The 22,260-nt window shown below is 40.5% G+C and overlaps 1 protein-coding gene across 1 annotated transcript in view; it reads right to left on the bottom strand.

The window, feature by feature from the left end:
• Nucleotides 1-22,260, bottom strand: part of ST3GAL6 (ST3 beta-galactoside alpha-2,3-sialyltransferase 6) — a 43,209-nt gene that overhangs the window by 13,163 nt on the left and 7,786 nt on the right. The window contains exons 2-7 of the mRNA XM_058018450.1: nucleotides 10,602-11,128; nucleotides 10,293-10,392; nucleotides 9,438-9,518; nucleotides 8,097-8,174; nucleotides 5,925-6,028; nucleotides 4,133-4,196 (exon numbers count right to left, since the gene is read on the bottom strand). Of these exons, the coding sequence (XP_057874433.1) occupies nucleotides 4,133-4,196; nucleotides 5,925-6,028; nucleotides 8,097-8,174; nucleotides 9,438-9,518; nucleotides 10,293-10,392; nucleotides 10,602-10,629 (455 nt within the window). The 5' untranslated portion in view covers nucleotides 10,630-11,128. The remainder of the gene's footprint in view (nucleotides 1-4,132; nucleotides 4,197-5,924; nucleotides 6,029-8,096; nucleotides 8,175-9,437; nucleotides 9,519-10,292; nucleotides 10,393-10,601; nucleotides 11,129-22,260) is intronic.

Genomic DNA, 22,260 nt, shown 5'->3' with positions numbered 1-22,260 from the left:
TCCCTGAATTTCCTACAGAATTAACAACCTCTGCAGAAATAAGCTGTCTTTAAATATACATACACACACACATATAAAACCAGTGCTCTAAATGCAGCTTTCAGGGTTGGGTTATATGAAAAAAAAGCTAGCATACCTTTCTCAACTGTTTCCTGAACAGCTTAGTAGAAGGCAAGCATTCATTAAAAGACTTCCAGCTAATACCATACCTCATGTGACCTGGTATCTTGAAAATCAGAGGGATGAAAACCTGTTATTCCATCCTGTCCGCAGTACACTCACTCCCTCTACTCCCCCTAAATCCCTTCCCTCTCTACTCTTTTTGCCCATTTTCCATTTTATTTTTCTATCTAGTCTGAAAGTATCTTAAGAAAGCAGGCTGATGAACATATGCCTCTTACAATTTACAGCAAGAGTAAGAATGCAGAAGTTGCCCTTTTCCTGAATTACACCTTGTGGCTTACAGCTATAGCTTAGAGCTCAATGTAAGGAAGGAAAAGGGAAAATCGGATGAAAAGATGTCATCAGTAAGTGATGAGGGTGGAGCGAGGCAGAGGGGCAAAAAGCACAAGATTAGCACATGGTTGTATCGTGTCCTGGCATTTACTTTGAGGAGGCACTGCTTTTTCTGTTCCTTGTAGACTAACTTAAAGTAATTCCTTATTACATACCTTTCAACTTTTGGAAGAGGTAATTTAAGATATTTGTTCAGCAAGTTAATCTCTAGCAATTGAAATAATGCCTTCCACTCTGGTATACAATTAAGAGGTCTTTGGTTTCTCGTTTCTGTAGTCATGATGCAGCACGACACACTCAGGACAGGGAGGGCAAAATAAAATGTGCCTTCAGAGCTGAGCAACTGAGGTTTGCTCAGCTACAGAAGTTGTGTAGCTGTTCTCAAGTCAAATTCAAGTTTTTTTCTTATTGCTGAACGCAGACTAGATTTTGTGTATGACTAAAAGTTGACTAGTACTAATTGGACAGAAAACAGAGTGAAATTTGAAGCTTGTTAAAGTTTTTGAATTACAGTGCCCTTCATAAAATGCATACTCAAAAAGTTATCAGCTGCCAACAATTATCCAATAAAAAGTTAAAATTAGTATTTGAACTTTTGAAATGGGTACAGTCAACAAGCAGATCAAATATTTCTAAACAAGTGTACACAAGAAGAGTCAAACAAATTTAAACAAACAGTAGTACTGAGCCCACTAACAACAATAAGCAGGGAGGGAAACTGTTTATGTTAAAAACCAGAGCATAGTATCATAGAAAATGAACACATGACACAGAGATAAAAAATATGTAGCAAGGCTGAACTACATTTAAAGGTTCTTAAGTTAAATAAACTGATTTTTACTTACAGCAGATCACAGGTCAACACACGAATTTTCAGCAGACTGTTACTCCCAGATATTTTAACAACCTCACTTCATAAAATTTTTTTTCCTGTTTTCAAACTGAACTACCCCAAACACTCAACCTTTCTCCAAGTCAATATATTGACAAGAAGAGAAATTAGTTTAGATATCCTTAAACGACATCAGCTGTGCTACAAGAAAAATATAACAGATTGCAATATCTGGATGTTCAGTAGCACAGTATTTGTGACAGTGAAAAATATTAAGACCTTGGCTGTACCAACAGCTGTAGGAAAGGTCTGAGTGACAAAAGGATTGCCTTTACAGGTTAGAAATCTACTAAAAATATAAACAGATGCCAATGTAAACACCATGGTAACTGATCTCCAGTGTCTGCAGGTACTAAGTCACTCAAACCACTGCCCCATTCAGGTGGTGCACAAAAGCCTCAATCTCAAGGCTAGGCCTTGGCTTATGTATTTCCTTTATATGGTGAAATGCTAAAAGAAACATTTTCCTAGTCTATAGAAGAAAAATATTGCTAAATGGAAATGTATCCTCTAAAGGTCAGAAGGTTTGCATCCTCCACATTCCGCTGAAATCCTGTTTCAGTGGAAAAAGAAAAGAAGATCTCAGACTCCACTCCTTCAACACACCCCTGTAGTCACTTGAGGAATGCAAATTATTTCCTTCGAGGTTATTTGATAAAAAGAGGATGCAAAGGTCACATTTTGTTGACTCAGGATTGTGTAAATGCATTTGTTAGAACTGTTGAGCTCAGAGACCTTAGAGCACTCAGCAAGGAACTGAACTCACAGTCAAACTGAAGTCAGTGATACTGTTCATTTCCAAACTCTTTGGGAGAGCCACACCTTTACAAAGTGAGAATTTGATCTTAGTTTGGGGGTAAAAAAACCTCTGTAGCTCACTGTGTACAGATTTACCTAAGTTGTACACAAATACAGCTATATAAGCACCAGAGACTTCATGCTTATCTAGGCTAATATTTGCCTGCCTTAAAACACATTTATAGGGAAATCTGGTTTGTGTTCTGCCAAGAAGGCTGAATTGGACAACAGTATTACAGAGTTGCCTAATAATTCTGTATTACTGAAGAACATTGTTAGGATTAACTCCTAAAGAGATTCACTTTTAAAAGCCACTATATCTCAGTGAAATATATGTATAAAGATTCTTCCTGACTACAGTGATTCGTGCCTTAAGAGTGCTGTACACAAAACCTGATGGATCTAGAAAGAATATATTGTATTAAGTCATTGTCTGCTTGATTTGTTAATATTAATGCCTGTTAAATTGTAATAGGTCTCAATTTGCTTCAGTACCACTGAAGTATGTTACTTTTTATTAAAAAAAGCATACTTCCTAGAACTACTAACCATATCTACATCTCAGACAACCTACATTTAAAGGATGAATACCTATTTTTCATCTGCAGGACAAGTATTTCCACTTAAAAAGGTACAAGCATCTCCGCTTTAGAGCGCAAACGATTAAGGTCCTGAACTTCTTTCTAATATAACATTTGGCACTGTCCTTCAAACTACACATAAAATAGCAGCTTCTATGAGCCAGTTCTGTATAAATTTACCCTGTTATTACACTCCTGATAGAAAATACAGTTTTACTTTTTTCCTTCCTTTTCTTAAGAGTAAACTTGAACATCCTAGAAACAGACTAAACACAGAGAAAGGCAGGAGTACAGTAGGGGAAAAAAAAAAAAACAACCTCTGTATTAAAACAAAGCCTTAGGTTTGAACATATTCCACCCAAGTTTAATTAAACTGTGATCCTGACATTTGGCTTCAAGCAGCAATCTTTTATGATAACTGTAATTAAAAAAACAAAAGTACAGCCAAGCTCAGCGTTATTTGTGTTCAACTCTATTAAGAAATGTGTATATTAACATCACATCTGGCAGGCTGTCAGCCCATTTGCTAGACTGCAAATCCAAGGAGTCATTTGCATCACTTTGTAAACACAGGACTTTAGTCTACTTGCCAACCCTGCCTGCAAAAAATCTCAACAAAAGCCAAGCAAAAAAACAAGACACACCAATACAAAGAACCTCCAAAACAAAATAAAACGTGGCAGACATGGCTTCCAACAAGAGATTTAATCTAATTAAAGATTTAATCTAATTTAATCTATCTAATCCACGAGAAACAAGTTATCTCAGGTATGTTCCCTTCCATACCACACTCCTGTTACTTCCAAAAGGACAGACAGCCTTTCCTGTCTTCCTAGGTCTCCCTCATCCACAAGGAAAAGGAAATTGAGCATATGTAGGAACAAGGGCACACAGCAGCCAGCAGATCAGAGGCACAGGGATATGCCCAAGATTTGTTCTGCTTAGAAGCAGACACTGGTTTACACCTGCATATCTCAAACATTCTCCATCTTACCCTGAATTTGCAAGAGGAGATCACAATGAATCAAGTATGAAAAGATACTATAGGAAGATGGGACTGCATTCAGCTGGTGAATTTCTAAAACATTTATAAAAAGAAACTTCTAAGTTAAAGCTCTCTCAAAGGGTATTTTTTCTTGCAGGCTGGTACTACTGAAGTGTAAAACCAAGCCTACTGATACCGTGGAATCAGCTACACACTGCTTGGACCCTGTAAGTCTACTCTAACTACATGTCTTGACTACTTTGAGCAATTTCAGGATAAACCCACAGCCCCTCCTTTTCAGGTAAGTACTAAATATTAAAAATGCAAATAAGAGAAACAGTAGCAAATAAACAATCTCACCTGTCTTCTTCACTGGAAAGGCCACAGTTCTGCAATCTTGAAAGGGCTAAACGAAAAAATTGCTCTAAAAAGAAAATATAAACAAGATTAATGAAAACACTCAGTATTTGCAATACAATAATAAGCATGCCATCCTGACCACAATGTTTTTAAACACAGTAGTGCACTGTGCATAAAAACATCAAAGTCAGAACACTTGGAACTTAGTGCCACAGATCAACCAATGATGCCAAAGAACCTGAAGTTTATCACAGCTCCCCTCTGAGTTTTTTCTGCCTCAAAATACAAAATGGCATGAGATCTGCATTTAAAAACAAAATCTTAGTTACAGTAAATAAGAATTGGAATAATTTCCAAGATACACATCCTAACTCACTTTGGTTTTTCTTCTACCCACCTTCAGCTGACTCAAGAGCATTCATACAGCCAGGAACAGTAACAGTATTCATATCTTTGGGGAAGACATCAATCAATGTGCTAAAGCTAGACAGAGACACCTTCCCAGCCCACTCCTGGTGGGCAGGCTCCTGCTGGACACTTAATTTGCCTCAGAAGAGATATCAACTCATTCCCAAATGTAGTTTTCCTCGCTGTAACCCCGAAAGTGCAGGAAAATGCACCATCCCTGTTACCACTGATGGAGGGCAAATCAAAAGTCTAAAGCCCAGATTAGAAAGGTGCACTGTTAGTGTTAAAAACTCTGAAATTTGAGACTTTACAACCCCTTCCAAAAGGGTGGCTAAGGCTCTTCGGGTGTCAGCCCTATTTACTCTGGCCTGACCAACACAGGCAGTGGGAACGTGCCAGCAAATATTTCCACAGGTCCAGCAACCAGGCAGTGTCATCAATTCTCCCCTGTGGCCCTTTCCATGGGAGGAGCAGCCAGCTCAGTGTCGTGGTTTAGCCTCAGATGGCAATTAAGTGCCACACAGCCACTGAGCCTCCACCACTTGACAGGTAGGAGAATCAGAAAAAGCTACCATTTGTATGGAAAAGGAAAGAGAAAGGGGAAAACCCAAGAAAAACAACTGATGCAGAATACGACTGCACACCACCTACTGACTGACGCCAGTACTCAGGCAGCAACCAGCCCCTCCTGTTTAAGTATTGACATGTTACAGGACACAGAATAGCCACTTTTCAGCTGGGGTCAATTGTCCCGGCAATCCTCCCCTCGGCTTCTTGCGCACCTGCTCAGTGGCAGAGCATGAGAAACTGAGACAGCCTTGACTTAGAGTAAGCACTACTTAGCAACAATTAAAACATCCATGTGTTGCCAACATTATTCCCATGCTGAATCTCAAACACAGTACTGTACCACCTACTAAGAAGAAAATTAACTATTCCAGTCACAACCAGGACAGTAAAAGGAAAATTTCACCAATGGAACTGCCTAAACCTGAGGATTTCTGCCTCAGTAGGACTCTGGATTCCAACCAGTTTAGGTGTGCTGACTGAAGCCCATCACATCGACGCCTAGCAAAGCATAGCTGATTATCTTTAGCACTCCAGCCCACATAGAAACAGAAGGAAGCTGAATAAGGTCCAGTCTTCCTCACTCACACCTTTTTGGAGCTTCTCTGCTAGGAGGGGCAACCCCAACCCAGTGTTTTACTTGTTAAAAACAGGAAGGAGTCAGGTCAGAGGGACTGAACAAAACCATTAAGACACTACTAGACACCCCAAAAGGACTGGCATCAGTGAACAGGAAACATCATGGTCACAGATTCAGGTGGCTTACAAACCATTTAGGTATTTCTGATTAAAAATAAGGTACATGGGAAATACAAACCTGCTCTCTTTATTCCATAAGGTAGTTCAAACTTATTGCTCCCTTGGAACTCTGCCACTCTGATAAAATCATTAGCGCACAGGAATGGGTATATTTTGTCAACACTGATGAAGGAAAAAAGGAAGAAGTTTCAAAATTGCATGATGTACCTGCATAAGCTAGTAATTCATGCAAGTGCTTTGTGAAAAGCTCTCTTTATACTATTACCATTTTTATTGTATTATCACCCATTTTTAAAAGAAAAAAAAAAAACCACTAACACAGGGAAAGCCAACAGATGATGGAAAAGCATAAGATCTTGTAACAGAAAATATAGGCAAAGATTGAGATAAAAAGACTTGTCTATTTGTACACTTTATATAGACTCATTAAAATGGTGTGATTGAAAGCTTACACCATGAGACCACGTATTTAAGATAATACATAACCCAAAAAAGACAGTGAATAACTTCAAGTTTGAAAATAATACAGGTAAAAAGGAAAATTAAAGGTTATTATTGTATATGGCATTTGAATAAATAAGAACAGGGTGTGAAGCAAGGTGTTTTAAATTGAAAATACCATTTCCTGATTTGGAGCTGCACTCCTATTCCAAACAAGTGACACTATATGACTGTGTTGACACTAGTAAATTGTTTGGGGCAACAGGGGTGTATCCAAGCAGTAAAAAAGTATGGAGTTCTCATGTCCACATTACATGCATCTTGGGTATTTTATATTCTGGTCTAACTCTAGAAGGTGTGGTGCAGCCGCTAAGGTCCCAGCCCTTAGCGGCTGCACCACATGGGCTGTGCTCCTGCAGTGCATCTTCTGGCTTAAGCAGATATCTGAAAGGATCCCAGTGCATTTACACAAGGGCCACCCTGGGATGAGAAGCACGGTGTCTGGGGATCACAAGGAGGTTTGCCTCAAAAGCACATTCTTCCTGCAAACTAGAACATGATGGAATTATACCTTGTAAGTGTCACACTAAAAAGAATGGGTCACTTCTTTTGTTGGAAGACAGGAACCACAGAAAAGGGTCTCATAGCAGGGAAGGCACTCCTACTGCCTTAGTGCCAAGTCCACCCCAATGAGTGAACAGCGGACACAAACATGTCACGTGCTATCATGCCCTTGGCTTCACCTTTGAATTAAGTAAGCAGGCACTCAGTGTACTAGTTGACTTTATAATGATCCCCCATATTAGGTCTTAGATTAAAATGCTAACACAGAAATATACAATCATAAGAAAACCTAATCTTAATCATAAAAAGCCCCAGTCAGCACATGACTTGTTTGTCCACTAAGAACCTTAACAGCTGCTAAGAAAACCTTCTCTTTAAGCTCTAGGTATTCAGAAGATACTGACAGTAAAAAGGGGGAAAAAAACCCAAAACAAAACACCACAGCTCACACACCAAGAAATGGATCACAGCTTAACTATGCAAGACCAGCTAGCTTTGAGACACGATGCACAAAATATCCATATTAAATTTAGTAACCTGCTTTGCTGTTCAGAAACAGCTCCTAAGCTTAGACATAATACATAATTTACCTACTGAGAAAAGATCCTCAATTCTAGCTTTTCTAGCTCTGGTTCCTTTCCAATAAATAATTCTGCAAGGTTAGAAATCCTTTCAACCTCCCCAGACTATTACCAAAGTGCACAGAACAGATCTTCAGCTCATACTGTCTGTATAAAGAAGTTACAAAATTGTGTGAGACTGTCCTAGCTGTGCATGCACATTCTTCTTGCTGTGTACCTCTGAGCCCATTCCTGCCCATCTGCTGAACACTAGAGCTATCCTGCTGCACCCAATATCCAGACAGCCTGGGCACAATCCATGCGCAAGGGAATTAGGATCACCTCACCAGACCAGGAGCTAACTAAAACTCAAAGGCTGCAAGTCTGCTTTGAGTGGCACAAAGATTACAGGCTTCTATGTGCTTTAAACCCACAACAGTAATAAAATTATAGCAACATTTGCTTATATAAAAAAGCACCAGGGGGAAAAAAAGGCCACAGTGTCTTTGCACAGAGGTTTAAGACTCCTTCAGCCAGTTCTTGGTCTGAACTTTCCAAGCTTTCTCAGGGCACTACTCAGTGTTTGTTCCAAAATGTGTAAATAGCCCAGTTTTACCTCAATCAGCACAGCCAGTCCTTCCCCATCTCAATTCTCAAAGACTCACCCCAGTAAAGATTCAAATGCTGGTTTCAGAAGACAAGTGTCCAATGCATTCCTCCTCTCTACAGCTGTAGGTGGCAGCCTGCAATAAAACAATTCCAAATAAATAGCAAGACCAGGAATGGGTAGCAGAAACAAGGTAAGAGAAGTTGGACAAATCAAATTAGTAAAAGCTAACTACTGAGTTAAGATCACACCAAGGTTTCATTACTCCCTCCCCCTGTGTGATAGAGATGAAACTTTCTCATTGCAGCACAATTACTTTTAACTAGCAAAGGCTTTTATCTCACACTGCTGCTCCAAGGGGAGCTGTGACCTCCCTTGCTCAGCAAGTATCAAAGCAGGCATAATCAGAAGTGAGAACCAAGGCTCATCTCCAGAGAAGCAGAACTCCTGGGCTCTATCACCCCTGCAACCATTCCAGACAGCATCCTCATCACTCCTCAGGGAGGAGACAAAGCCTTGTTTGGAGAAGGAAATAGGGTACTTTATGGAAAATTATATTCTTTGGGGATAAGTCATTCCACCCGTAATAAGGTTAAGACTCACACTCCTAAGCACATTCCTCACTTGGAGATTTAGCCCAATTAATCACAAATATGAAGTCCAGAAGGGAAGGTAAAGTTCAGTGTGAGCAGCATGTGCCACTGGATTGCATTAAGGACAGAAGGATGAAATCACCACATCAGAGCCACAAGCCAAAGAGACCATTAACTGATTTTGGTAACCTCAAGTTCTTATGTGAATACTGACACTGAGAAAGCACCCTGTGAAATCTATCAGCTGGCCACCTTGGTGCTTTCCAGCATCAGCCCCACAGATGGCATTTTGCAGCACAGCTTCAGAGAAAAGAGAGGTCTGCTTTCAAGTTTTAGCATAGGTGGTCATTAGTTCCACAAATCTAACTCCAAGAAGTCACAAGCACAAGAGCTGCCTATACACACACTTGAATACAACAACTGAAACACACTTCTGGTTTAATAAGTTTTAAGCACTGAAGTTGCTCTCCAAGTTCTGCTAACTTTGTTCAGGTATAATTCAGAATTGCACAGATTTGAAAATTGTAAGCCAATGTCCTTACAACAATTCACTGCTTGTTAGAGACAGTTATTGAAAGTGGCCATAAATATTAAACAAACACTGGAAACATAACATGGACAAATTCATTTTTGACAAACACTTTACCACTGTGTTTATAACAGCAGTAGCCACTGGACGCAACTGTACAACTGAGCAGGGAGCCTATCGAAAAAGGCTATAGATTTTAGCCTCAATCCCTCCCACCTATCCAAAACCAAAAGAAAACAACAACCCCACCACAAAAATACTCAACTGCTGAACTTACTGATTGTAACTGATTGTAACTCCACTAGTCACATAGGAAGGAGAAGCCCTCACAGAGGAAGTCTGTCCATAAAAGCTAATCCTGCAAAAAGGGAAATGTCAAAACACTGTGGTTTGTTGTCAATAGAAACCACAACAGAAAACTATTTGTATCAATTGCACACCATAAGCAAGATAAAGGGAGCACATTAGCCACTACTTTTAAGAATTATAACTTATCTTCATAACAGTCTGGTCAGTCCTGGTCACAGCTGTGCAAAGACCAATGGAAACTCAATTTCTTCTAGTAAATCCCCCAAATTTCAGGTCCCAAGCCACCTGTCCTGTGAGCCTGGAGACAGCGAAGCCTCACTGCCCTCAAGGGCTGCTGTTGGGCCTTAACAAATCTCAGCTTTTCAAAGGGTGCCCCCTGCACCTGCAGTTATTCCCATATGTGGAAAAGGCGTCTCCCACATCACTTATCAGACATTTAATGGAACAAACTAGCAATAAACCCGCATGGGGTGGAGGGGGACGTGGACACCTTATTTCTGCACTTCATGTAACTCCTCACCTGAGCACCTATTTGCATGAACCTCAGAGAGGCTCCCTACCACTGAGGTCCTGACGTCTCCATACAACCAGGCTCAAAATCAATTACTAGGTTTGAAAGTGACACAGGAGAACAGGTGATAGGACAAAACAATCATAGCGATTTCCTCAGAGTACCAGAAGATCTCAACCACAAAACACACACACACAGAGTAGCAATCACTTATGATGATTACTAGCAACACTTATGGAGCAACACAAGAACTCACATCTCTCATACAGCCATGAGGCGTCTGCACTCTAAATCAACAAAGCATCACCATACCAGTAGAAGTTATTTCTCCACAGATTTCCATGCAGGATACCATACATAACAGCAGCAGCCAGGATAAAAAACAGAAGAATTCGTTTCATGACTAATAAACCTGAAATGTAAAAAAAAAAATAAAACAAGAAAACTGAACACAAGATGAACTAATGCAAGAACTTTCTCTAAAGCATCTGGAAAACTACACAGAGAAGTTATTGTTATTATAGTCATCCTCTACCACCAGAAGTCTGACAGGTGATCCCTCCACTTCAGTTTCTCACACAAAGACCCAATGTCAGGAGCTGAATGCTGCTTTGCACCTACCATATGTGTGCTCTCTGCAAAGAAGCATGGGTTCACTCTAGGTTCTCTCTGAGGCCATGTGATAGTAGAACTCTTCTGTCCACTGGCAGCCCAAAGAAATCAGCTGGCCTTTATAGGTGCCTGTGCTTCTCTTGCTGTTTCTTGTGCCACATGCTATCAGTTTCCATAATTACACAGTTGAACAAGCATTGGCACAGTGCAGGAGGCAGATAGGCTGATGCTGATGAAACAGAACAGGGTATGAGTTGCCACAAATTTCTACTGCCTTTCTTTAGGATCACTGAATGACCCTCAAGTCCAGTTTGACATTTAAAGCTGCACTGAAACTATCTGCTTATGCCTGCACAGTCTTCAGCTACTGACACAAGCCAAACTTCATTGCTCAAGCAACAGAAGAATGTTATTTTCACACATTACAAAGTGAGGAAGAAAAGTTAGGATCCCATCTGTTGAACTTGTGAAATTATGAAGAAATATTCAAAGAAAAGGTCCATTTTTCAAATAGAGTTTTTGCTTCATTGGACAGTCTAGCAAAAGAAAAACAGAGAAATATCAGAAACACAGATCTGGCAAGACAGACTCAAGAAAAATCAAGTCCTGTGTTGCTCACATCCTAAACACTGAGCAGCCTTATCAGTAGCTATGAATGAACTGTTGTTGCTTAATCTTGTGAAAGTCCAAAATAGTCATTCCAGCCACAAGTTATCATGGAAATTTACTTGACAGGTACAACCTCCTACTATTCCACTTCTCCCCTAACAGTGTCATGATTACTTTACTTGAGTACAACAAGGCACTACTTCCTTATTCTTCGCCACTCATACCTTGCACTGGAATTTAATTGTAGAGTTAGAGAAGTGGTTTTATAACAGTACCTACCAGTAACAAAGCCATGCAATGAACCAGTTAGAATTTATCAACCTTAAGTATATCCTACACGCTATCCTGCTCTATTCTGGAGGAAAATACTTCACAGGCTGCAGCTGTTGCAATTCCAACCTTTCAAGGGAAAGGTGCTTCTCTTTGGGAAGTAGCACTGCCACTTCTCAGCACCAATTCCCTTGACTTTACTTGAAGGATTGCCACAAATTTGTCCAGATAGTCACACTCAACTTCTAGAGACATCTCTAAGTTTTTGCAGTAATTCAGTAAGAGGTTTTCCCCTAAAATTCCAAAAATAGAGGAAAACTCACCTACTGGGTTTAGTCGTGTGTCATTAACGGCAACTGGCTCATATTCTTGAGTGCCATGACAAGACACATATGGTACAAGTGAGGGATCAGGCCTAGCAGCATGGGTTTATGAAAGGCAGGTCTGGCTTGACCAACCCGATCTCCTTGTATGACAGGGTGCCCTGCACAGAGGATGAAGGAAAGGCTGTGTATGCTGAGTACCAAATCCCTCATAAGGCCTTAGATAGCATTTCCTACAGCATTCTCCGGGACAAACTGTCTGCACGTGGTTTCGACAGTGTGCCCTCCACTGGAGAAAAAGCTGGCTGGCTGAGCCCAAACACAGGTGGAGAACGGAGTTACATCCAACTGGCAGCCAGTCAGTAGTGGGGTTCCTGGGGCTCAATCCGGATTAATGTTTTTAAAGAAAATACATGGTCTGGACAAGGGGATTGGTCGAATCTTACTTTGCAGGTAACACCAAGCTGAGTGGGAGTGTTCATCTGCTGGACTGCTGGAAGGCTCTGCAGAACAATCTGGACAGGCTGGATCAATGTGCCAAAGTCAACTGGAGGAGGTTCATCAAGGCCAAGTTGAACCCCTCTGTCTGGGTCACAACAACTCAATAAGCACTACAGGCTGGAGGAAGAATGGCTGGAAAGCTGTGTGGCAGAAAAGAACCTGGGAGTGCTGGTCAGCATTGGCTGAACATGAGCCAGTGTGTGCCCACATGCCCAAGAAGGCGAATGACATCCTGGCCTGGATCAGCAAGTGTGGCCAGTCAGATGAGGGAAGAGATCACTCCCTCCTCTGTTCTCAGGACTGGTGAGGCCATACCTTGATCTCTCTGTTCAGTTTTGGCCCCTTGACTGCAAGACAGACACTGAGATGCCAGAGCAAGTCCAGAGAAGGACAAAGCTGGTGAAGTGTCTGGAGAAGCAGCAGCTCAGTGGGGATCCTGTCACTCTCTACACCACCTGGAATGGATTTGTAGTAAGGTGGGGGTCAGTCTCTTCTCCCAGGCAGCAAGTGGCAGGACAAGCAGAAACAGCCTAAAGTTGCAGCAGCGGACATTTAAATTAGGTATCAGGGAAAAAAAAAATCTGAAGGGATTGTCAAGCACTGAACAGTCTGCCTAGGGAACTGATTGAGTCACCATTTCTGAACATATTAAAAAGATCTCTAGGGGTGACATTGAGGATATCTTTGAGTGGTGGATCTGGCAGTGCAGGGCTAATGGTTGCACTCCCTGATCTTTTCCAACCTAAGTGATGCTATTATTTACTTGAAAAAGACACTGCACTCTCAAGAAGCTTTTTTCCTTTCACTATTAGTATTTTATCCCCTCCTGCTTTAAAAAGGTTTGCCAAAACATCCCACTCAAGTGTTTAGCCTTACTCCCTAATTCAAACAATGCAAACTTCAGCTAAACAGAACATGACAAACCAGCTGTTTAGATAAAGTTGCTAAACTAGCAACTGATTAAATTGCTGATTTTGCTGACTTCGGTGTAAGAAAGAACCTTGCTGAAGAGTCAGACCAAGGTACAAAAGAGAGAAAAGACAAGGAAAAGCAGCCCATAAAGGATCTACTGAAAACCAAAAATATTATTTGTAACAGTATTTTTCACAGAGGAGAAAAGAAATTGCCTTTGTAAACACTTTGCAAGTCAAACATTCATACAGCCTGGATAAAAATAAATCATTAGAACGCAAGACCAGAAGTCAGCATCATTCTTCAAACAGATCATAAGGATCTTAACAACTTCCCGTGTTTTACGCTCAGCCTGGCACAGATGTGATAATGAGTCCACCCCAGCTCCAAACAACCAATCATTAAGAGTGCACCTAACACAGCCCTTAGACACATCAAATGGTCCTTAATTTTGTGTGTTCTCACCATCCCATCCCCCAGTGCCTGGCTTCATTCCACGTTTGAAAGTTCTGTAGCCAAGAAAGTCTTCACTAAGAAGACTGTTTTTCTTAATCTGGTTTAGTAAACAGAACCATTGCCTTGTTTACAGAAGAAATTATTCTGGGAGTATTTTTAATGACGACAGCACCTTCCAGCTCTTTCTTCCTATTTTGAAACAGCTGAGTGTTGTAGAAAGTTAATCAAAGGGAAACAATACAAATATTGCACTAGAAAATTCCCATGCAAGAAAATAGGGAATTAAGAAGACACAGCTCAGATGGAAAACAGCAGCTCCATTCCACTTTATTCACTTCAATACAAGAGCCAGCAGATTGATTTAAGCCCATCAATCCAAGTGACAGAGGCCATGGCTCCTTCCCTTAGGTCAATGTCAATCAGAGTTACGCAAAATAAAGAAGACAATGCTGGAACTCAACTATTCAATTTCCTCCTCTTTCTTAAAACCCACAATGAAAGGAACAAGGAACCCAGTATGATCATGCCTGATGATCATGGTGTCAGCTGGTCAATTTTCTAAAAGCAACCAATGGGATATGGAAGTGCTGCAAAAAATGCATGAGCATTTTTTTAATAGTAATCGAAGCTAACTTCTGTGGGTCAACTTCCCACCTCCCCCAGAGGACAGAGTTACAATTACAGAATTAGACAAGACTGACTATGTTATGGTATTAAGACACTCTCAGAGATCAGCCTGCATCTCCTATTGACAGACAGATTCCCCCAAGCTCCCATCAACCCACCAGAAAAACCCATTTGGGTATATGATCTATAAACTATATAAGACCTGAGGCTAATATTTTCTTCCCCGGATGGAAGCAGGGAACCCCAATCCTTATCAGAGGCAAATCATTACTTACAATTAGTTTTTAATCTAGTACAGTGTGGTATCTGCTATGAGGCACTATCTCACACCCTCTCTTCATCTTCCAACTTACACTTGCAGTCAATGCAGTGATGCCACAGGATGAACCCTGCAGGAAATCTACAGCTGTTGGACCAGGCAGTCAAATGCTACCACACTACCATCACCCTTCTTTCATAACTCTCACAAGCCTCCCTTTCTTCCTTAAAAAACTGCTAGTGTTAATAGCACAATGCAGGAAGCTTTTCCATCTGTCCTATTTACTTTGTAAAGTACTTCTGACTATTACTGAAGCTGAGACAATAAGTATTTAACTGTAAAGTGGCTACTACTAAATTAAATACTAGGGACCTTAAAACAATCTTAGCTCCATAAACTGTCACAAGACAATGTAAGTTCTTTGCTGGTGCCATTAAGTGACAGCTTGAAAATTTCAGCTCACTGGGACCTCAGATTCCTAGCCCTTGTAGCTGTGGGGGAGGAAAATATGCCGAAAATATGCCTGAAAATATGCTTTGAGCAGATCTTGAAATTTAAAGGGATAGATAGCACTAAAAGCACATAAAGACCTAATAAAGGTTTAAAAAGAAACATCAGAATTTTTAAGATGTAGTCAGTATTTTGTGGGTTTGAGCTTGTGACCTGCAGCACTGCTTCCTTTTGGTCAGGATGTAGCACATGCCTGGTGAAACAACCATGCAGCAAAAAGATAATCGAGGAAGGAGCTCTCACATCATCATCTTTCTCAAGCTGTAAAACCTGAGCACATTATGGCACAGATGTATTCTGCCAAATCTAAACACTATTCATCTATTCACACTATTCACTCTTTCAGCTCCTCCTCTAAGTAAGTGCCTAATTGCATTGTTCATTAATTTTCTCCCTCTTCAGGAAGGGAATGCTGCAGAGACTACACAACAGCACTGCCACACGGTCTAAAAGGTACTGAAATGGCTGAGTTGGTCTAGTGCTTTCCCTCATTCCCATGCACCTGAAATTCCCATAATTTCTAATGTTCTTTTTCATTTTAGTTTAAGAAACAAAAAGTCCTTAGAAACATTGTTTAAGCAAGAGGTATTGGGTTATCCTAGTAAAGTGGCTCAGAATTAAAACTAGTTTTCTAACTCTCCAACAACGCAGACTTGGTTTTGAAGTTGTACTTTTGAAGTTGTACATTTAGCAGCATCAGAATTGGAAAAGGTTCTTGTTAATCTGTTGTGCCCCACACCAAACCAAAGCATTTATTCCTGTTCCTGAAAACCTGTACAAACCATGACACTAAAAAACCCTAAGGTTTTACTGTGTCAAAATGTCACTAAGGGATGCTAGCATCACACCACATCACACAACACACACAAGTAACTGCAGCCAAAGTTACTCCCTGCTCTGGAAGATGAAACACTTTCTGTCCTAATCTCTTCCAACAACATGGGGATAAGCAACAGAGGAACAATTTGCTGTCTATGACAACTGACGCCTTCTTCCCCTCCAAGAAAACACCAAGCTACCCATTTTACTTCCACAGTATGCAGGTATCTGAGGAAAAAAAACACCAACAAAAAAAAGACAGTCTTTCTCCAAATACAACTTCTCTCTGTTAAGGCAAGTTTCCAATGTTTCCCCTATCATTTCCTCTCTGCCTAAATACTGCATCAAGCCTGACACCAAATAGCAAGACAACCTTTTCTCCAAGTACCCAACAGCAAGCAATGTCCAAGAGATAACACATCACAGCAATAGAGATGTTTAAAAGATTTAGCGAATCTTTAGCGTTCTTTATCAGTTCCCACAGCCAGAAACGCAGCCTCTGTTGACATTAATTTACTGTGGAGACACAAACTAGAGCTGTGTACATCTTTGACCTTGTGCAGCATTTCAGGACAGGCTGCAATAGATTGATTTTAGGGCCTACGTGCTTATCTTCCTCCCCTTCATCATCCTGCTGATGGTGAAACATTCTGTACCCCAAGAGACAGCAATACATTTATTACTTTGTGGACAATTCAGGATTCTTTTATTCTGTTTTTGTCTTTCAATAACAGACACTGGTATTGTGTTCTTCAGAGCATAACTGCCAGCTGGGCCAAGCAAAATGAAAAAGTAATTTAGTATTTTTCAGCGATGACTGTTATTCCAGTTTGCTTTTGTCTAGAGTCTACAAGATCTATGCATCACTTTCCCTCTGGTGTGGCTGTGCGGACATATTTATAATTTCAGAAACTCTTACCACAGAAGCATATCCTTTGGCTAAAGGATACTGATAAAGATTTCAAGTCCAGTTAAATCTATTGTACTTTCACCCCCTCTAATACTAATTTACCTAGACAGCACATCTGGTGGAAGAGTAAAGTTAGCTGCCTTCCCAAAGGCTGCAGGAACAAGCACAGTTCATCTCTGTGTTTTGGGCAGAACAGATGACAGCACCTATAGCTCTCCAATCCTTATCTCCAGCTCCACAGATTCTCAGCTCAGCAGATCACACAAGATCAGAAAAACACAAGTTTGTAGCCTTCAAAGACAACGTCATCAATAGAGGGTTTGGCAAAAGCTGCAAAAGGCCTGCATGTCCTGACTTACAGTCTCATCACCATGCTCAGACTCCCTTGTTCTTACTGCATGAGATAAGGTGTCATCTGTTCAGTGGTTAACTGCTCTTTCCCCTCTTCCTCCCTCATTCTGCCTGAGGACACAGGAGCTCTTACACATATCCCACAGTGGAGGCAGAATCAGAAAGAAATCAGAGGCTGCATGCACTCATCAGACTGCTTCTTAGAGAGCAAAAAGGCATGTGTACAAGCCTAGGTCAAGTTACAAGCTTTTTAAAGCTCACTAAAAGACGTCCCGATTTGGCCGCAAAAGAAAACACTGTGATCCTGTTCTCAGAGGGACCACAATCAGTTATGTGCACTGTTTCACAGAGATACCACTTTTGAGCCTACTGATGCAAAATTTCACATCACTTCTAACTGACATGAAATACCAGCTCCACAGATGAGAAACAGAAGCACAAAGCATCAGCCAGTGCATCCTGCCAGAAAATCCTGGTAAGCAAACTACAAGGGAGCACAGGCATTGGCTTCCACAGAAATGGCCCTTGAATAGGAACAGTATCCAGGCTGAGTTCTTTAGCCCTGCTGAAAGGCAGAATATGTCACCTCCAGCTTGGGGCTATCACAGGGTTGCTATGCCACCCTTGAGATCCGAGCTAGTATTTTGGCTGATTATCACAGCGCAGTGTGGATCCCTGGCACCAGCTCAAGGTGACAGCATGCTCCATAGCATGGTGCACACACACAACTGAAACTGCAAGCACAAAAAAAAGATAACTGAACTGGTATTTTTCATCTGGTAAATTGTATTTTTAATTATTTTCCCCTTCAAGATAGAAAATATTCTTTAATATTCCAAGACGGCTTAGGATTTAGTCCAATAATGGACATACAGTTAAATACTGCTAACTCAAGCTTAAAAGTCAGCCCTGGATAGATCCAAATCCAGCTTGTGGTTTTGAGGAGAAAGAGAATACTAACTACTGGATTCTCATCTAAGTGGTACTTTGTCAGTATCACAGATTTCCAGAAACCTTGCCTATAATTACAATCAAGAGTGAGATCAAGTCCACAGCCTCATCTTCTTGCCTGTCTTTGTGCCTTGAGATGAGGGAGGACAAGAAGCAGACAATCCATGCAAAGGCACAGGTAAATTGGGAAGAGACGTTTCCATATGCTTTCCTTGTCCTGACCCTCTACAGCCCTCCCGTCAGCACACTTCACTTCCTTTCCTTCCTTCTTCCTCCTGTGGACTCAGAATACAGAGCAATTTCTGTCACAGCCAGCAGCCACAGAGATGCCATACAGTACACAAACAATTATTTGGGGTTTGGTCAGAAGCAAACCTGTGCACACAAAGTCAAATGCAAGTATGAGCTGAGCACAAATAACTCTGCTTCCTTAACTCCCAATGCTTTAACCAAACATAAAAAAAAATCCAGCTCTAACTATATCTTAAAGAAAAATTATGAAACCCACACATACAAAGTCAGTAATACAACCTTAGCTGACAGATTTTTTTCCTAGCCCTCTTCGTTCTCCCAGATTAACCTTTAAAGCTTTAGCCAACCTAAGCTAGGTTGCTAATTATATTTTACACATCCTAGGTGCCTGTATAATAAAGAACAAAGAAACAGATTACTATAAATCCAGGCAGGTCTTCTGCAAGCTGTAGTGACAACACTGCTCCTTCCCAGTCTCTTTCCCCTTTTCTTTCAGCTCTTTTGCCAGAGGGACTGAAATATAAACAACCATGAAACATGTTCTGGGGGTCAGAGTTCAGGTCATTCTTTTCTCATACTTTGACTTATACAACTCAAAGGTTTCAGTCAACTTGAGTTGTTCTTCCTCCACGGAACAGAGCATCATGACTGAGTTGTTTTCCTTCTTCACCTCCTTTCAAAAAGGCCAAGACCACAGAAATACTACATAATAAAAAAAAAAAAAAAATGAAAATTGAAAAAAATAGAAAATTATTAATAGAAAGATATATAACCCAGTACTAAATCAGTTACTCATTCACACCACTGCTTTGTCCACAAGTGCTTGCAGAGTTAAAGGATTGAGGTCAAACCAGCAATCCTTCTTAGGTTTCCCAGAGAGAAAAAAATGGAAAAAAGTAAGATAAATGGCTGGGAAAAGGTAAATTAGTCAGGTTTCAAAACAGTTCAGTTACAAACCCTATCCAGCACATCATTTTTTCCTCCAGAAACTGTGATCAATCTAAGCAAAGAAAGGCCCAACCAGAAAATTTGATCTGTATTTATTTTATGTGCACATTCACTACAGCATTAAGTTCACCTTAAAACAAGCCACACTTTGTCTTCTAACAATGCCTAGCATATCTAAAACATCCTGGCTGATTTGGAGCTAGAGATTTAACCTCAGCTCTCACTAAAATGGCTGGAATTATAAAACTTAATCTACCAGTTAGTTAGGGGGAAGCAAAGAATAAATCTCAACACCAGGTTAAAATAAATCCCCCTCAAAAAAAATCCAAGGAAACGAAACACACAAAGAACCACAACACCAAAGCCCACTCACAAGCAAAATTAGGGTTTTCAAAGGCATGGAAAAACCATGGTGGGGTTTTTGTTGCCTTTTTTTCCTCAATGGATAATAGAGGGCTAATTTACTAGCTTCACTGCCAGCACCTGAAGAATTAAATGCCCCCCCATCTACACTGCCAATAAATCCCAAGTAGATCAGACTATTTTCTTACTTCACTGTAACAGTATCAATTCTGATCCATACTGGCATCAGAATCTGTCCCTAAATAGAACCAGGTATTTTTTGTATGACTAGTTTTCACAGTAACATTGGCAAACCCCAACCATAATAAATTACAAATGCACTAGGACTGCCATCATTAGATGGCACAGCTTTTTACTGTAATTTTTATTGTCCATATGTCCCCACACTTTAAAAAGGAACAGGTTACATTAAGTAGATTTGTATGGATTAATAAGCCAAAAACATAGGTGAGAACATGCACCTGGCCAGCATACAAAACTGAACAGTTAAATTTTCATTTAAATAACATGCCAAACATGTCTGTAGTCAGAGCCCCAAACACAATACATTTCTTCATTTTTGTTGTGTTGCTCCCGGTCTTGCCTCAACTACCAAAAAAAAATTTTAAAATCCCCAATACCACCACCACCCCAAAAAATGCCCCAAACCAATGACCCAAAAAAAGCCCCAAACTAACGACCAAAAAATCCCCTAAATCCCCAGCTGTTTGTGATGCAATTTGCCCCAGTAGCAAATTCTGATGCAAGTCAATCTGCTGCAAGGCATCTGTGCAGAAGAGAGCTCTGGGATTCTCAGGAATGCAGCAAAACAAGTAAGTGAAAAGTGTAAAGCTAAAATAATTCAAGAAGGGAGGAAAATGGAGACAAGTGGTAGAACTTACCCCACACTACTACAAAATCCTGGAAGCTTCTCACAAGCAGGGATCCTGCCAGCTCAGGAGAAATCTGCAGTACACCAGCAGTTTGAGCAGCTTCTCTGATAATGTTAAACCCTCACAATTCCCAGTGCTCTCAATGAATGAACTGACTTTGCCTTTGGATGAAAATCAGAACACAAAACTTCAGTGCTAACTACCATCAGAAAACTAACCCAAAACTGACAGTGTCACATTGGAAAAACTTGAATATTGTAAACATTAAGACTTTTCACAAGCCTTCTTTATACACAGCTTTGTTTTCTTAGTACTGAAGCTCAAATACAGTATTTACAATAAGAACAAAACCACCCATAAGAAAACCTCTAATGAGCTACTTTGTAATCAAGAGAATGCTCTGTGGACATAAAATATTTTAGAACTCACAAAAAAAGCCATACATCAGAGTTTGCATCAGAGCCTGTATCTGATCCCCTAAATGCTTTTAGTACTTTGTTTTGTTTTTTAATGTGACAGAAAAACTACCACATAGAATATTCAAACAGCGCATATCCTGACAACTGAGAGCTACAAGATACACAGCATTGTAGAAAAATGTAGGCCTGTACAACATTTAACACTGTGTAAAGTCCTGGCATCTTCTCTGAATGGAAAAGGTTACCAGTGAGTCTACATGCATTAAAAAAAAAAAAAAAAATTGTTTGTAAGGCAGTGAGCTTCCCAAGTGGAACACAGATGAAGGTGTACCTAAGTTTAGCATTTAGAGTATCATTCATCGTGTTTCGTTAAACAAAGCTGAAATCAAATTCATAACAAAGAACAAATGAGCAGGGTACACAGTGTAAACCCAGAACTGGAATTTTTCACAGGACAACTGTCAGTTGCTGTAACAGAATTCAGCTCCTTGCAGAAAAGTTTTCACAGGTTCATTTAGGTACTTCTGTGTATTCAGAGCAATAAAGTGATGTACAGCAATCTGTACTGCAGCGCAAACTTTTAGTGGGTATCCATCTTACAGTGCAGTTCATAGCCCCGAATTATGCACTTCAGTTTTCTTACCTATGCAAGGAAAGCTAATTATATCTGATAGTAATCTTCAACTGCCATCTGCCTGAGAGGAAAGCTGCCTACATTAGTCACTAGAGCATGCTAGGAAAGCTTATATGCTTTTCTCAGAGCTACACAGAGACACCCATTTACAAGACTTTCAGACCTCAATCCTCAGTGAAGGTTAAACACAACCCCTTTCCTCCCCAACACTGACATACTGCTTCCTTTTTCACTTTTTTTTTATTAATTGAAAAGGACAGTCATGCCTAAAACTTAGGGGAGTTAAAGGTGCCTGTCACCCCACCTATGCACCCTCCCTGCCAGTCTCACAGCCCTCCTGCTGGGGGCTGCTAAAATTCCTAGAAGCCCAGATGAGAGCAAGGAGGTACAAGGGCAGTCAGGCAGGAAAGTGAGAGCAGGCTGAAGACACACAGCATGGTCTCTGCTACAGCAGTGGCTTCGCACAGTACCTTCTGCATATCACAGCTCCCTCTGCACGTTTGTTTTGCTCCTTTACAATCCAGGTCTGGTTTGTTGTAGGTGAAACAGAGAATTTGATTTTTCTGCTCAATTCTGTTTCACCAGACCTTAAATGCTACAGTAAAATGAAGAGGAGTTTCTTCAGCACCAGAGTATCTTTAAACAGATTAACTATCCTTCTCTACCTGATCTTTTCTGAGCA

The sequence above is a fragment of the Melospiza georgiana genome, chromosome 2 (genome assembly GCF_028018845.1).
Source record: "Melospiza georgiana isolate bMelGeo1 chromosome 2, bMelGeo1.pri, whole genome shotgun sequence".
Classification (NCBI taxonomy): Eukaryota; Metazoa; Chordata; class Aves; order Passeriformes; family Passerellidae; genus Melospiza; species Melospiza georgiana.
Note: the sequence above shows the minus strand (reverse complement) of the source record. Positions and strands in the feature narration are given on the sequence as shown.